The sequence below is a fragment of the Leptonychotes weddellii genome, chromosome 6 (genome assembly GCF_054177405.1).
Source record: "Leptonychotes weddellii isolate Sample4059 chromosome 6, ASM5417740v2, whole genome shotgun sequence".
In the NCBI taxonomy this organism is placed as follows: Eukaryota; Metazoa; Chordata; class Mammalia; order Carnivora; family Phocidae; genus Leptonychotes; species Leptonychotes weddellii.
Window position 1 is genome coordinate 90,145,320 of NC_138374.1, and position 18,250 is coordinate 90,163,569.

General features: G+C 34.6%; 1 protein-coding gene across 4 annotated transcripts in view; it reads left to right on the top strand.

The window, feature by feature from the left end:
* Positions 1 to 18,250, top strand: part of SUCO (SUN domain containing ossification factor) — an 85,149-nt gene that overhangs the window by 30,384 nt on the left and 36,515 nt on the right. For 2 of the 4 annotated variants that reach the window (XM_081824616.1, XM_081824618.1), the window contains exons 7-10: positions 3,070 to 3,193; positions 3,956 to 4,092; positions 5,131 to 5,198; positions 17,886 to 17,993. In XM_081824616.1, the coding sequence (XP_081680742.1) occupies positions 3,070 to 3,193; positions 3,956 to 4,092; positions 5,131 to 5,198; positions 17,886 to 17,993 (437 nt within the window). The remainder of the gene's footprint in view (positions 1 to 3,069; positions 3,194 to 3,955; positions 4,093 to 5,130; positions 5,199 to 17,885; positions 17,994 to 18,250) is intronic. The other 2 variants (XM_081824617.1, XM_081824619.1) reach the window with 1 other exon arrangement.

Here is an 18,250-nt window from a genome sequence, read left to right on the forward strand (position 1 = left end):
GAAATAACTGAGTAACAGAGATGAAGTCCACTCCATGAACTTAACAAAAGTAAAACATGCGGAATCAAAGAGAGGTTCAAAGTACTGAGTACCATGTCCACATTTGTTCCTTTTTAATTTGGATCTTCTGTTCTCCACCTTCTCTGTCATATATTTTCAGTGAATCTGTACTCACAACTAACTAAACTTCCTTCTGGAGACTTTACTATCACTACCAGCTGTTTCTATGATGCTTCTTACAATTATAGGAGCTCAACATTTCGTAGCCCACCATCTTGAAGGAACTAATTTTCCCAATGAAACCAAATCAAGCATATGTTATAGTTCAGTTGTCTACAGCCATAAATAAAAGTAGACAAACATTACAAAAATATCTTCTTTGGAGGTATTTAAGATTCATCTGATACTACATAGACTTCTCTGATACTACATGGCAGCCAGTTTTGTCCCAGTTTTGCTTGTTCTCCTTCACCATTGGCAGACTTAAACTGCCCTTCATTACCTAGTATATAAAAATGGTTTCTGAGTTTGTGCTAATAGGCAAAATGGTATAATTTTTAACTATATTAATCCTGGAAAAATTATCAGATAATAAGCACATTATGAAATATCCAGTAGTTTTATGTGTTGTCCAGTTCAGGATAATTCTTCCCAGTTAAGCTTGTGTGACTGGAGAGAGTTTTTTTTCTGATGCAAAAGATCTTTGTGTTATCCCTGTTATCTCAAGAATCTGGAAGACAGTCTTTGCCATACTGAGAGACAGTACTTTATCATGTGTTTTTATTGTATTGTTTAGTTCTCTTATTTGTTACTAAGAGGTGATAGTGATTGCTTTGCCTGGACCTCAAAAAGTGTGTGTATGTTCCTCTACTTTTTGTTGTATTTCTTTTAGTATTTGGGCTTTATTCTTAAGTACTCAGGTTAATTTTTATAAATATATGTTTTTTGCTTATTTTCTCATTGTGCTGAAACTAGGTTTTTATTTAATAGCCACATTATTTAGTCATTTAGCTTGTTCTGCAAAAGATGGAGGTTGTATGGGAGCCAATTTGCTGTCTTCCTAGAGGGAGATTATGGGTATTTGTATTCGTGTATTTGGGTAATTCATGTAATTCTAATAAGCTAGTGTATTAGTGTAATTCTAATATACTAGTATCAGTCCTTAAAAGTGTGCTTTAGGGGCGCCTGGGTTGCCCAGTCGTTAAGCGTCTGCCTTTGGCTCAGGTCATGATCCCAGGGTCCTGGGATCGAGCCCCGCATCGGGCTCCCTGCTCCGCGGGAAGCCTGCTTCTCCCTCTTCCACTCCCCCTGCTTGTGTTCCCTCTCTCACTGTCTCTCTCTTTCTCTCTCTCTCTGTCAAATAAATAAAATCTTAAAAAAAAAGTGTGCTTTAATACAGCGAGTATTAGTTCTCAGAATGTGCCCTACCCTATATATAGCACACGTACACTACATGAGACTTGTGCTATTTACCGGAGTAAGCTGTCTAAATAGATGTTGTGCACTTCTCAGGGAACTGTTACTAAATATGTTATGCACTGTTTTAGGAATACAGAAATAAATAATGGAATGAGCATCTTTACATATATTATTCAGCTTACGGAAAAAATTACAAATTAAATTGTGTGCCTTTTCCCAGTTATATTTCTTCTCTCCTCTTCAGATAGAACACCTGTGTCAAATTCAGCGTGTGTATGTGTGTGTTTTTAAACTTTTTCCAAAACTGCATTATTATAAACAGTACATACTATTATTTAGCATATTTTGAAGCAATATAAAGTGGTATCATTCTTGCCTTAAATATCATTTTACTCACCATTGTTTTTGAGATTTGTCTGTTCATTGTTTACAATGTTGTATTTCACTACCACAATTTATCTGGTCTTCAATTCAGGTTTTTTCTAATTTTTTGATGTTACAAACAATGCTGCAGTAAGCATTTTCATGCATATTTTCCTAGGCACATGTGCATGTTTTCACTCATATTTATACATGGGAGTGGAATTAATGGGTCATAGGGTATGCACATCTTTACTTAATATGGCTAAATCTTTTTAAGTTTATTTAAGTTATCTCTGCACCCAATTTGGGGCTTGAACTCAGGACGCCAAGATGAGAGTTGCATGCTTTTCTGACTGAGCCAGCCATGCACCCTTAATATTGCTAAATTTTGAACCCCCTTCAGCAGTCTAATAGATGTCCCATGGTTCAACAGACATGCCACACTTCAAACTCCATCAGATTGGTATAATTTATTCAGCATCTCTAGTTTTCATTTGCATTCCCCTGATTATTACTGAGATTGAGCATTTTGTATTTTCTCTTTGCTGAATTTATTGTTTATCTCCTCCATTATTGATTGTAGGTAGTCTGTAGTTGGTAGTAATCCTTTATTGGTTGCAGATATTGCAACTACTTATTTCAGCTTGTGGCTTATTGTACAATGTAGTTTATGGTCTTTTGATACATTTAATTTTAAATTTTAATCCAGCCAAATGTATCAGACTTAAAATTTTTTATGATTTATTCTTTCTTCACCTTGTTAAATCCTTTTATATATGAAGATTTTTCTATACTTTCTTTAAAAAGCTTTGTTTTTCTTTAGACTCTTTGTGTTTCTTTATGTTTTTAAATCCATCTTAAATTTTTATGTGAATGGTAATTCGTGTTAAGGATCTTTTAGAAACTATATGCTACGTCTAAAATTAGTTCGCTTTCTTTAATGCCTATATTATTTTAACTTAAATTTTAAGATGGTTGCATTACAACTGTAGTATTTATTGATTTGTACAGTTTTATGTGTAAGTAATTGCTTAGGATATAATACAATTTTTTTTTACAACCTATACTTATATTGTTAACGTGAAGGAATATATCTTGTTGTGCTTAGGTAGAAGATTTCAATTTTTCAAGAGAAACTCAACTTTTAAGTAAACCAAAACTTTTTACATTTCATTTTTTTTTGAAATATTATCTATCAACTATAAAATTGGACTTTAATTTCACATAAACATTTGTACTTTTATAATTTATTAATCTGTTTTCTCTGTTCTTTCACATTTCTTTCAGAGTTCTGATTATACAAAACCAGGGGAAATTGACCATATATCTGTAACAAGTCCCAAAGATCCAGAAGATATACCAACATTTGATGAATGGAAGAAGAAAGTTATGGAAGTAGAAAAAGAAAAAAGTATGGAAACACTGTGATTCCATTTATTTATTTATTTATTTATTAATTATTATTTTTTGGGGGGAGGGGCCTGGTTTAAATACGCATTTCTCTCCATAGTTGGTAAAATAAAATAAAACCTTTGAAAGCTTTTTAAAGGTGAAAGTTACTAAGATGTATAATTATCAACCTATGTAATTTACCTGTGTATAATTATATAGTTTTAATCTTAATTAAAATCCATTTTATAAATTATTAAATGAGGAAAAAATAAGATAAAGTAGGCAGAGCAGTAGTTTTCATTTCAGTTTATAAGGAAAATTGCACAGAAACTTTTTGTTTGTTTGTTTTTTGGGGGGCTTGTCTGGGATATGAATGAAACTTTTGAGTCATAAAGCTTTAAACTGTAAATAGAGTTGGACTGAGGTATTACAGTTTCTTTTTGTAAAGTAAGTCTCAGAGTTAAAAATTCTTAATGCTAGAAGGACAGCATTCATCTTTAATAAAATATGTATATACAATATTTTGATTCTCATGGATAAGCTTTATTTTGAGAATTATATTACTTAGACATAAATCAAGTAATGTGGATTTTTGTAGTTAATTTGGTTTGGGGGAGTATTTTAAAGCCAATGAGGTAAAGCATTTTGAATTTAACGGGTTTTTTAAAACATTCTCTTAAGCATTAGAACCTGTTCTTCAGTACACATCAGCTATTGCTTTTGAGATCATTGTTGGGAGTATTTTTAATCATAATCATCATATATATATGTTTATAATAAGGTTTGTCTGCAGGTCAGTCAATGCATCCATCTTCTAATGGAGGTCTACATGCAACAAAAAAAGTGCAGAAAAATCGAAATAATTATGCCTCAGTAGAATGTGGTGCCAAAATTTTGGCAGCTAATCCAGAAGCCAAGGTACTTAACTATAAAATTCTTCTATACTTGTAGGACACTAGTAACTTTATTAAATCAAGGTAGCAGTTTGCTGAGAACTGTATTTTAACATGAGCTACTTTTCTGATTCACTGATAAATGTAAGATTATGCTTTTAAAGACATTTTCTTGTATGAATTCTTAGTTATATTGGTTGATACATCGCACCTTTTTTATTTCTTTCAAAGACTTTGTTTTTTTAAGAACAGTTAAGGTTCACAGCAAAATTGAGAGAAAGGTAGAAATTTCTTTCATAACCCTTACTCTCACACATGTTTAGCCTCCTCCATTATCAACATACTTCCCACCAGAGTGATACATTTGTTACAGTTGATAACTTACACTGACACATTATTATCACCTGAAGTCTATAGTTTACGTTAGGGTTCATTCTTATCATATGGTCTATAGGTTTAAACAAATGTGTAATGACACGTTATCAATCATTATAGTATCATAGAGTATTTTTACTGCCCTAAAAATCCTCTGTGCTCCACATGTTCATCCCTCCCTCCCCTCAACCCCCGATCTTTTTACTATCTTCATAGATTTGTCTTTTCCAGAGTGTCATGTAGTTGGACTCATACTGTATGTAGCCTTTTGAGATTGGCTTCTTTCATGTAGTAATATGCATTTAAGTTTCATCTGTGGCTTAATAGCTCATTTCTTTTTAGCGCTAAATGATATTCTGTTGTCTGGATGTGCTGCAGTTTATCTCTTCATCCAATGAAGGGCATTCATCCTGTCTTTTAACTTTTAAAACCTGTTTGAAATTTTAAAAAGAAAATAGCTAATAGAAAATCATTTTTCCTTTATAGTAACAGACATTTAATTTAAAATGTTTTGTTGTAAGGCTAACTTAACACTATAGACATAACCAGTAAATTTTAGCCATTTTTATGCCTTCTTCTCAGATGAGTGTTTCAGAATCTTAGTATTTTAAGATCTAAAAATAGAAATCTTTACAGTTGAAATATTTTTCCTTAAGTAATTTATTCCCTTCCCCCTTTTTTAAAATAGAGCACATCTGCTATTCTTATAGAAAATATGGATCTTTATATGTTGAATCCTTGCAGCACTAAAATCTGGTAAGTAAAGTGCATTCTATGTGTGTACATATTATGTTAAGCTTTTATGTTAGGATTAGATTGATTTGTTCCTATAGTCACTTAAAAAGCATTTATGATTGATAGGTGCTGGTACTGTACTTACCTTAGGTCCTGGGACACAGAATTGAAGACGAAATACCTTTCCTTTTGAGAAGGTCACAGCCACAGGCAAAAAATAGGTCTAGCCAAATAATTATGAAATAGTATTAAAAGTATTGCTGAAAGATTATGATAGGAACAGTGATGATATTTAATTGTGAGAGAATAATTCCTGAGCTGAATCTTGAAGGATTCATAGGAAGTCACAAATGAGGGAGAGGTATTCAGGAACTGTAAGAATAAGGGAACAGTGCTAAAAGGAACATATTTCTTATGGCAGCTGTAAGTAGAAGCAGCCTGAAGAGGTTATTTTAGTCATGATAAGAATAAAGGTATCCACATCCAATGCTGTGTATACTTACAATTTTTTGAAGTTTGTTAAAGACCATGGAGGGAAGTGTTTGTTTTAAGTAAGGAAGTGACATGATTTCACTGGTGTTTTAAGAAGGCTTGTCCTCAAAGGATGGCCTACAGCAGAATGCAATTGGGAGCAGGGAAACCAGTTAGGAACCTGCTTTAATTAAGGCGTTGGCAGTGTAGATACAGAAGAGAGGGCGTTATGAAAGATATTTATAGCAGATAAAATTGGCAGCTCTTGGTTAGTAATTGGATGTGGAGAGAGTCATCTAGGAAATCTCCCAGGATTTTGACTCCTACTTGGATCTATAATTCTGCCATTAACTAAGAAAGAATATAGGCAAAGGAACAGATTTATGGAGGAAAATAATGTGTGATATACCAACAGTTTTATTAGATTATTTGATTTAATTGCTCAAAAGCAGCTGTTCAAAAAAGAATTGAGGTAAATTACTGCCATCATATTGATTTACTAAAAATATATATATTGATTTTTTTTTTTTTAATTTGAGGAGAAACTCTTTAAACCTTAAAGATAATGCTTATTTTCTATTCTTGGCCTTCACTCCTTTTGGTACATTTACACCACAAATTATTTAAGGGTATTAAGGATAATTTAAAAGTGTATTTTTCCTTATCTCATAGATTGGATTTGAGGAAATGATTATCTGAGATTATAATTACAGTGTTATTTTGAGGTTTTTGTTTTTATTTGTAGGAGCCTCTGTAGTCAGTAACAGCTCAAGTTTTATTCTCCAAAATTTTGTATTTCAAGCAGAGACATGCTGGGATGAAGTTATATGAAGTAGTCATAGCTACCCATTTGTATTTTAACATTTCTGCCAAACAGCATGCATTTCTGTATATATGTTTACTGCATATTTAGTTTTCGCTCACTTACATATGTGTCTTTTCACTGTAATTGAACTTCAGAGCACCTTTAACTGATTTCACTTGATTTAAGTAGGTTAATCCTCCTAAGGTATATTAAGACCACACAGTCTTACTGTAGTTTTATAAGTCTTAATATCTGGTAGAGTAAGTTTATACCTCATCTTCCTCAAAACTTTCGTCACTATTCTTGTTTTTATTTAAATTCAAGTTAGTTAACATATAGTATAGTATTGGTTTCAGGAGTAGACTTTAGTGATTCATCACTTACATATAACACCCAGTGCTCATTACAAGTGCCCTCCTTAATGCCCATCACCTATTTAGCTCATCCCCACTCAAAACACCTCCCCTTGAGCAACCCTGTTTGTTCTCTATAGTTAAGAGTGGCTTACAGTTTGCCTCCCTCTATGTTTTTATCTTATTTTTCCTTCCCTTCCCCTGTGTTCATCTGTTTTATTTCTTAAATTCCACATGAGTGAAATCATATGGTATTTGTCTTTCTCAAATTGACTTATTTCGCTTAGCATAATGCACTCTAGTTCTATTCATGTTGTTGCAGATGGCAAGATTTCATTCTTTTTGATGGTTCAGTAATAGTCCAGTGTGTGTGTGTGTGTGTGTGTGTGTGTGTGTGTGTGTGTGTACACACCACATCTTCTCTACTCATTCATCAGTTGCATGGATACTTGGGCTCTTTCCATAGTTTGGCTATTGTTGATAATGCTACTGTAAACATCAAGGTGCGTATACCCTTTTGAATCTGTATTTTTGTAGCCTTTGGGTAAATACCTAGTAGTGCCTTGCTGGGTCATAAGGTAGTTCTATTTTTAACTTTTTTGAGGAACCTCCATATTGTTTTCCAGAGTGGCTATACCAGTTTGCATTCCCACCAGCAGTGCATGAGGGTTCCCCTTTCTCTGCATCTTCACCAACATCTGTTGTTTCCTGTGTTGTTAATTTTAGCTGTTCTGGCAGGTGTGGGGTGGTATCTCATTGTGGTTTTGATTTGCATTTCCCTGATGATGAGTGATGTTGAGCATCTTTTCATGTGTCTGTTAGCCATCTGTATGTCTTTTTTGGAAAAGAGTCTATTCATGTCTTCTGTCCCTTTCTTAACTGGATAATTTGGTTTTTGGGTGTTGAGTTTGATAAGTTCTTTATAGGTTTTGGATACTAAACCTTTATCTGATACTTCATTTGCAGGTATCTTCTCCCATTCCATAGGCTGCCTTTTAGTTTTGTTGATTGTTTCCTTTGCTATGCAGAAGCTTTTTATCTTGATGAAGTCCCAATAGTTCAGTTTTGCTGTTGTTTCTCTTGCCTCTGGCAACATGTCTAGTAAAAAGTTGCTACAGCCAAGGTCAAAGAGGTTATTGCCTGTGTTCTCTAGGATTTTGATGGTTTCATGTTTCACATTTAGGTCTTTCATCCATTTTGAATTTATTTTTGTGTGTGGTATAAGAAAGTGGTCCAGTTTTATTCTTCTGCATATTGCTGTCCAGTTTTCCCAGCACCATTTGTTGAAGAGACTGTCTTTTTTTTCAATGGATATTCTTTCCTACTTTGTCAAAGATTAGTTGACCAGATAGTTGTGCGTCCATTTCTGGGTTCTCTGTTCTGTTCCATTGATCTATGTGTCCTGTTTTTGTGCCAGTACCACACTGCCTTGATGATTACAGCTTTGTAACGCAGCTTGAAGTCCAGAATTGTGATGCCTCCTGCTTTGCTTTTCTTTTTCAATATTACTTTGGCTATTCGGGGTCTTTTCTGGTTCTATCCAAATTTTAGAATTGTTTGTTCTAGCTCTGAAAAATGCTGGTATTATTTTGATAGGGTTTGCATTGAATGTATAGATTGCTTTGGGTAGTATAGATACTTTAGCAGTATTTACTCTTCCAGTCCATGAGCATCTAATATTTTTCCATTTCTTTGTGTCCTCTTCAATTTTTTTCATAAGTGTGCTATAGCTTTTAGAGTACAGATCTTTTACCTCTTTGGTTAAGTTTATTCCTAGGTATCTTATGGTCTTTGGTGCAGTTGTAAATGAAATCAGCTCCTTGATTTCTCCTTCTGCTGCTTCATTATTGTTGGTGTATAGAAATGAAACAGATTTCTGTACATTGATTTTATATCTTGCAACTTTGCTGAATTCATGTATCAGTTCTAGCAATTTTTGGGGTGGAATCTTTGAGATTTTTGAGAAGATCTTTGAGAAGATCATATGGTTCTTATCCTTTCTTTTATTAATGTGGCATATGATATTGATTGATTTGTGGTTATTGAACCACCCTTGCAGCCCAGGAATAAATCCCACTTGATCATGGTGAATAATTCTTTTAATGTAGGATTTGATTTGCTAGTATCTTGTTGAGAATTTTTACATCCATGTTCATCAGGGATATTGTTCTGTAATTCTCCTTTTTAGTGGGGTCTCTGTCTGGTTTTGGAATCAAGGTAATGCTGGCTTCGTAGAATAAGTTTGGAAGGTTTCCTTCCATTGCTATTTTTTTGGAACAGTTTCAGAAGAATTGATATTAACTCTTCTTTAAATGGTTGGTAGAATTAACCCCTGGGAATCCATCTGGCCCTGGACTCTTGTTTGTTGATTTTTGATTATTGATTCAGTTTCTTTGCTGGTTATGTGTCTCTTCAAGTTTTCTATTTCTTCTGGTTCAGTTTTGGGGGTTTGTATGTTTCTAGGAATTTATGCATTTCTTCCAGATTGCCCAATTTGTTGTTATGTAATTGGTCATAATCTCTTATAATTATATTTCTGCAGTGTTGGTTGTGATCTCTCCTCTTTCATTCCTGATTTTATTTATTTGGGTCCCTTCTCTTTTCTTTTTGATAAGTCTGGGCAAGGCTTTATGAACTTTGTTAATTCTTTCAAAGAACCAGCTCCTAGTTTCGTTGATCTGTTCTACTATTTTTTAAAATTTCTGTATCATTTATTTCTGCTCTAATCTTTATTATTTTCCTTCTGCTGGTTTTAGGCTTTCTTTGCTGTTCTTTTTCCAGCTCCTTTTGGTGTAAGGTTAGGTTGTGTATTTGAGAGTTTTCTTGCTTCTTGTGGAAGCCCTGTATTGCTATATACTTCCCTCTCATGACCAACCGACTTTGCTGCATCCCAAAGGTTTTGGACTGTTGTGTTTTCATTTCAGTTTGCTTCCATGTATTTTTTAAATTTTTTCTTTAATTTCTTGGCTAACCCATTCATTCTTTAGTAGGATGTTATTTAACCTCCATGTATTGGTGATCTTTTCCAAATTTCTTCTTGTGGTTGACTTCAAGTTTCATAATGTCGTGGTCTGAAAATACACATGGTATGACCTCAGTCTTTATGTACTGGTTAAGACCTGATTTGTGACCCAGTAAGTGATGTATTCGGAGAATGTTCCATGTGCGCTTGAGAAGAATGTGTATTATGCTACGTTAGCATTAAATGTTCTGAATGTATCTATTAAGTCCAGCTGATCCACTGTGTCAATCAAAGCCATTGTTTCCTTGTTGATCTTTTGCTTAGATGATCTGTCCATTGCTGTAAGTGGGGGTGTTCAAGTCCCCTACTATAGTGTATTGTATTATTATCAATGAGTTTAAGTTTGTTATTAATTGATTTATATACTTGGCTGCTCTCACGATGGGGGCATAAATATTTACAGATGTTAGATCTTCTAGTTGGATAGACTTCTTTATTATGATATAATGCCCTTCTCCATCTCTTATTACAGTGTTTGGTTTAAAATCTAGTTTGTCTGATGTAAGTATGGATACTCCAGTTTTCTTTTGATGTCCATTAGCATGATAGATGGTTCTCTACCCCTTCACTTTTAATCTGGAGGTTTCTTTGGGTATAAAATGAGTCTCTTGTAAGCAGCATATTGATGGGTCTTTTTTTTTTTTTTTAATCCATTCAGATAGCCTGTGTCTTTTGATTGGAGCATTGAGTCCCATTTACATTCAGAGTAATTATTGATATGAATTTAGTGCCATTGTATTACCTGTAAAGTCGCTGTTCCTGTGGATTATCTCTGTTCCTTTATAGTCTCTGTTGCTTTTTGGTCTCTCTTTCCTGCTCAAAGGGTCCCCTTTAATATTTCCTGCAGAGCTAGTCTAGTGTTCATGAACTCCTTTAGTTTTTGCTTGTCTTGGAAACTCTTCATCTCTGCTTCTATTCTGAATGACAGCCTTACTGGATAGAGTATTCTTGGCTACATATTTTTCCTATTTAGCACGTTGAATATATGCTACTTTCTTCTGGCCTGCCAAGTTTCTGTGGACAAGTCTGCTGCTAACCTTATGTGTCTACCATTGTAGGTTAAGGACCTTTTTTCCCTAGGTGCTGTCAGAATTCTCTCTTTATCTTTGTATTTTGCAAGTTTCACTGTGATATGTCTGGTGTTGACCTGTTTCTGTTGGTTTTGAGGGGAGTTCTCTTTTCCTCTTGGACTTGAATACGTTTCCTTCCCCAGATTAGGAAAGTTCTGAGCTGTAATTTCTTCAAATAAACCTTCTGCTCCTCTTTCCTGCTCTTCTTCTTCTGGGACTCCTATGTTACGGATATTGTGCTTCATGGAATTGCTGAGTTCCCTAAGTCTGTATTCATGATCTGCTAGTTTTCTTTCCTTCTTTTCGTCTTCATTATTTTCCGTAATTTTATCTTCTGTTATCACCTGTTCGTTCTTCTGTTTCTTCCATCCTCATTGTGATTACATTCAGTCAGTTTTGCAGCATCTCATTTGTAGCATTTTTTTTTCGGCCTGACTAGTTTTTTAGGTCTTTTATCTTTGCAACAAAGGTTTCTCTGGTGTCTTCTATGCTTTTTCAAGCCCACCTAGTGTTTTTTTTTAATTAATTTATTTGAGAGTGAGAAAGAGAAGGCACAGGGGAGTGGGGCGAGGACAGAGGGAGAGAGCAGACTCCCCACTTAGCACGGAGCCCAATGTAGGGTTCAATCCCAGGACCCTGAGATCATGACCTGAGCTGAAATCAAGACTTGCTGCTTAACTGACTGAGCCACCCAGGCGTCCCAACAAAATACAATTTTTTAAAATATATTTACAATTGCAACAAATAAATAGCTGCTCAGAAATGAATTTAACAAGATATATATTACTTTCATGAAAATTTTTAAAAATAATCTTATTGAAAGACATTAAAAGACAAAAGGATATGTCCTATTTATACATAAGAAAACTCGATATCTGAGTCATCTGAATATTCAGTAAAATTCCAAACAAAATTCGACATGACATTTGGGGAATTCAACAGGCTAAGTCTGGGATTAATAAGAAAAAAGCAGAAGCAGAAGAATAGCCAAGATGGTCCTGAAGAATATGATGCAAAAACTTGCCCTTCCTGATACTGTGATCCATAAAGCTAATGAAAGTGTGGTGTTACTGCAGGTGGTGATAAACTGAAAAGTGGAACAGAACAGGGAGTACAGAAACAAACCCATGCTTATAAGGAAACTTTATGATAAAGGTACATTGTAAATCAGAGGTAAAGTGTGGAACTACTGAATAAAAATGTCAGCTCTCTCCGACATTAAAAAAAAAAAAAGATAGCTTAAATTTTTAAATTCTAGAGAAAATTTGCCTTTCACCTTTAGGTTTTTGATCCCAGTGGAATTTTTTCTATATGGTGTGTAGGAGGGATTCATTCTTCCCTCCCCATTTTTCTGTTAGATAATTTTTTTTTAAATCAGGCTTATCTTACCAAACAAAGCACACCTAGTTAAAGGTCCAAGCACTCCCCACTGCAAGCAAGAAGGAACTCTGCAGAGGACTGACCTGTGGGAAAGAGCAGCCAAACACAGCAGCAGAGTGCACACAGCATACACCACAAACACTTCCTGAAGTGCCAGGCCCCAGACAGTGTATGACCCCTTCTTAATATAGCATTACTCTCAGGAACAGGAAACATTACAAGCTTTCATAATATGCAAAAGACAGAAACCTAGACAAAAGGAAATCACAGCCAGGGATTTGCTCAAAACAGTTAACAAGGAGTGTATCTGAACAAGAATTTAGAACAACAGTCATAAGAATACTAGCTGGGTTTGGGGTGCCTGGGTGGCTCAGTCAGTTAGTGGCCAGCTCTTGATTTTGGGCTCTGCGCTCAGCTGAGGAGTCTGCTTGTGGATTCTCTCTCCTCTCCCACTGCCCCTCCCCCTGCTCACACTCATGTGCACGCGCTCTCTCTCTCTCAAATAAATCTTTAAAAAAATTACATTTTAGGGTGGGGGGATGGGTTAGCCTGGTGATGAGTATTAAGGAGGGCACATTGCATGGAGCATTGGGTGTTATACGCAAACAGTGAATCATGGAACACTACATCAAAACTAATGATGTAATGTATGGTGACTAACATAATAAAATAAAATTTTTTAAAAAATTACATTGTATTTACAATTTACAATTACATTGTTGTATATAGATGTCTAGTTTTTTTAAATGAATCTTATATCCAGCTATCTTTTTATATTCTTTTTCTAATAATACGTAGATTTTCTTTGGGATTGCTATGTAGAAAATTATAGCTTCCCTACAAATTTTTTTTTTAAAAAAATTTTAATCCTTTTCACTGTATTTTGCTTTCTTTTTGTCATTACATGCTGGCAAGGTCCCTGAGAAAATCGTGAATAGAAACAGTGATAGTAGTCAGTGTCATCTTACTCCTTATTTTGGAGGCATTGCTTCTAATCTTGTACCATTAGGTATCTTCTAAGTTTGGAACTCAGTTATAAAACCATCTGGGCCTATGGGAAGATACTAATTTTCTTTTAAGGGTATAATTTAAAAACTAATACGTTCACATGGTTCAAACCCAAAAAGGGATTTCAAAAGGGTAGGGGAGTTACAGTGAGAGATATTCTTCTAATCTCTGTCATCCATCTTATTCAGTGTTAAATTTTTAGTTATCTTTTTAGTTTCTTTATGCAAATGTAAATGTAAATTTTTATTGATCTCCCTCTTTTCACAGAACTTAGTATATTATACACACTATTTTTCACCTAGAGTTGAATTTTTTTTTTTTTTTTTTTTTAAGATTTTATTTATTTATTCATGAGAGACAGAGCTAGAGAGGCAGAGGGAGAAGCAGGCTCCCAAGGAGCAGAGAGCCCGATGCGGGACTCGATCCCAGGACCCTGGGATCATGACCTGAGCCGAAGGCAGACGCTTAACCATCTGAGCCACCCAGGCACCCTAGAGTTGAATTTTAACTTAACAATATCTGGTCATCTTTCGTCCTTTCTTTCTTTTTTAAGATTTTATTTACTTATTTGACACACAGAGGGAGAGGGAGAGAGTAAAAGCAAGCAGGGGGAGCATCAGGCAGGGCAGAAACAGGCTCCCCGCTGTGCAAGGAGCCTGATGTAGGGCTCAATCCCGGGACCTTGGGATCATGATCTGGTCATCTTTCTATTTTGTTCATAGAAAACTTTTTCATTCTTTTTGATAGCTGTATAAAATTTCATTATATGGTTTTACCAGTATTCAACTAGACTTCTGATGGTGGATATTTGGTGTTTTAATCTTTTGCTGTGGCAGACAGTGTTACTTATAAATAAGCTTGGGCATGTACTGTTTTGTACTGGTGTGAGTAGATGGGAATGTTTTTAAACTACTTTTAAAAGAAATAGGGTTTTTTGATAGCTGCATAATATTCCATTGTATATATATACCACATCTTCTTTATCCATTCATCTGTTGATGGACATCTTGGCTCTTTCCATAGTTTGGTATTGTGAACATTGCTGCTATAAACATTGGGGTGCACGTACCCCTTCGGATCACTACATTTGTATCTTTGGGGTAAATACCCAGTAGTGCAATTGCTGGGTCGTACAGTAGAGGTTATGTGGTATGGTGAGCACTGTAAATTGTGTAAGACTGATGAATCACAGACCTGTACCTCTGAAACAAATAATACATTATATGTTAAAAAAAAAAAAATAGGAAGGGAAAAATGAAGGGGAGGAAATCGGAGGGAGAGACGAACATGAGACTATGGACTCTGAGAAACAAACAGGGTTCTAGAGGGGAGAGGTGTGGGGGGATGGGTTAGCCTGATGATGGGTATTAAAAAGGGCACGTATTGTATGGAGCACTGGGTGTTACACGCTAACAATGAATCATGGAACACGACATCAAAAACTAATGATGTAATGTGTGGTGATTAACATAATAAAATTAAAAAAAGGAGTAGTTATAAGACTAGGTTTGCTGTTCTTGAGTTAGTTTTAGTAAATAATATTTTTCTAGGAATTTGTCTTTAATCCATTTTCAAAGTTTTTGTAATAAAGTTGTTGGTAGTATTCTTTTATTGTTTTAATGATTTTTTAAAAAATTCCTAATATTTTAATTTATGTCTTCTCTCCACAGACCAGCTTGACTTTATTGATTCCCTCTATCACGTCTTTTTTTTCTGTTTTGTGGATTTCTGCTTGAAACTTTATTATATTTTCTTTAACTTCAGTCTATTGAACTTCATTTTTTTTCAGATATACACATTAAGGTTATAAATTTCCTTCCTAATTGTATCAACTAAATTTTGATTCATGGTGTTTCATCACTCTACTCTTGTGTTTAGATCTCTGTCTGATCTTTTAAAATTCCTGACTTATAAATAATTAAAAAGAAGCATATTGAAATTGGATTTGTCAACTTTTATATGTAGTTCTATTAATTTGCATAGAATATTCTTTGCTTCTAGGAAAACATAAAAAATGAGGCAAAAAAAATGAAAGAGCATTTTATTTTTATTTTTTTTTAAGATTTTATTTATTTGAGAGAGAATGAGAGAGAGCACGAGAGGGAAGAGGATCAGAGGGAGAAGCAGACCCCCCGCTGAGCAGGGAGCCCGATGTGGGACTTGATCCCGGGACTCCAGGATCATGACCTGAGCTGAAGGCAGTCGCTTAACCAACTGAGCCACCCAGGCACCCTGAAAGAGCATTTTAAAATCAACTAACTGAGGAATAATTACATACCTGCTTATATTTTATATATTATGAGGCTATTAGGTGCATACAAGTTTTAGAATTGTTAAATCTTGGTGAATTCCCTTTTTTTTTTCGTGTTTTTTTAATTTAAATTCAATTAACCAACATACAGTACATCATTGGTTTCAGATGTAGAGTTCGATAATTCATCAGTTGCGTATAACATGCAGTGCTCATCACATTGAATTCACCTTTTATACCTGGTAATACATTTGTTTGAAAGCTCATTTTTTCTGATATATAGCTCATGTCTTAGAAATGGAGAACATTGTATGCAAAAGAAAGGTGTGGGAGAATTAGCATTTTATTTTCTTCTTAATGCTCTTTTAGGTTTATTTTCTTTGTTGTTAATAACAAGCAAAGTCTGAGTTCGATTTTCTTTAGTTCCCTCCCCCAAAGGTGTTTTGGTGGTATGGGATATGTTTAAGCTTTGGAGCCAGATAGATAGAACACTTAAAGGACCCACACACTTTCTGTCATGTTCCTTTGCCTCCTCTAAGGTGTTGTCCCTGCCTGCATTGCTGAAATGATTTATTCCTACCACATTCTCTTTCCAACCTGTAAGGTGGGAGAAAGCAAATGGAGAAGTAGCAGCTCCCTTTTAAGGGCTTGACCTGGAAGTTGCACTTGACACTTCTGTTCACAGCCCTTCTTCACCCCAAACTAAATAACACAGCCAAGACTGAGAAGCACAGTCTTTGAGGTGTGGCCATAAGCTAGCTACATTTGGGGTGGTGGTGGGAGGGGGCCTCTTATTAAAAGGCAGACGAGGAGAATGTGAAGTAACCAATTAATGTTTATTGAATTGTTTTATAAAATGGAGATAATGTTCTTTGCAGTTTGGTTGTACGAATTAAGTCAAAGAGTGGATGTAAATCATCTAACATAGTATCTGACCCAGAGTAGGCATTCAGCAAATGTTAGTTTGCTTCTCTTTATGAGCTTTTCTCTGAAACCTGATTGTTTTTGCCATCTGCTAGAACTTGGTTCTTTTGCTCTCATAAATTAAACACAATATGTTAATTTTAATGCTCTTGATTTATTTGTCAATATATTGGTATAGTAATTACTTTTTGAAAGTATTGATTAGAGTGCTAGATGTCATGAGTATTTTTTTGTTATTATTTTACATTTTAAAAATTTTATTATGTTATGTTAATCACCATACATTACATCATTAGTTTTTGATATGAGTATTTTTTTTTCCCAAATGCCACGCTGTGTGCAGTTTTATTTTACACACATGGCACCATATTTGTAATTCTTCCTAAGAAACAGTGTTTTATGGCATTTTTCTGTGTCCATAAATATAGGTCTCTGGCATCATTTTTATAGAATAGCTTTATTGAGGCATAATTGACATAAAAATATATATACACACATGTAAAATAAGCTGCAACATGTCAAAACGTACAGTTTGATAATATTTGACATTTATACATCTATGAAACTTTCACCACAATAAAGATAATGAACATATCCACCGTCCTAAAATGTTTTTTCATCCTCCTTTGTAACTTTTCCTTCCTAACTCCTGTGCCCCTACAGCAATTACAGATCTGTTTTCTATTACTATAAATTACTTTACATTTTCTAGATTTTTATATAAATGGAATGTATAGTTTTTTTTTTTTAAGATTTTATTTGAGAGAGAGACAGAGCACGAGCAGGGAGGAGGGGCAGAAGGAGAGGGACAGGCAGGCTCCCCGCTGAGCAGGAACCTGAGATCATGACCTGAGCTGAAGGCAGATGCTTAACGGACTGAGCCACCCAGGTGCCCCGGAATGTATAGTTTCTAGTAAAATTTTTAATGCCTGTTGGTATTTCATTGTTTGGGTGGACCATACTTGAATCCTCTATGCTAATAAATATGTAGGTTGACTATTTCTCCCTGCTCTTATAAACTGTGCCTTGCTATATTACAGTGTATATACAAGGGTGAATATTTGGAGCTATATGTCCTTAGGATAAATTTCTAAAAGTGTATTGTTAAATCAAAGACTGTGGTACCCTTTGAGACCATGTATATGCCAAATTGCCCTCTAGGCTAGTCACTTTACATTTTTGCTAGCTTTCCTTAGTGAGGTCATTCCTTCTCCAAGAATTAAAAAAAGAACCTTTAAAAAAATATTGTAGGACAAAAGCAATATCTTGTGTTATTATAGTTCTCCCACCCCCCCAACTAATGATATGCTTGGGAAATAATGAATGACTTAATGGAAGTCTAGTTTATGCAAACTGTTTATGTTTAATATGAACTATTATTTTGGTTGGCTTATCTCAGTAATTGTCTTGTGTTCTTTTTAAAGGTTTGTTATTGAACTTTGTGAACCAATTCAAGTAAAACAGCTTGATATTGCAAATTATGAATTATTTTCTTCAACTCCTAAAGACTTCCTGGTTTCTATCAGTGACAGGTAAATGCTAAAGCTGCTTTCTACAAGTTTATGTTGGATCTCCAGAATAAAAATTTTAAGATGGGTCACTTTTTAAAACTTCATTTTATTTTTTATTTTAATATATCAATTTGTAAGAATATAATAATACGGTAGTATTAGGCACTTGCTAATCAACTTACTTTCATTAAATCATATAGTGTTTATAATCATATGATATTATTCCTTTATAAGGTGAGGAAACAGACAAGGAAAGGTCACATAATTTGTGAATTGGA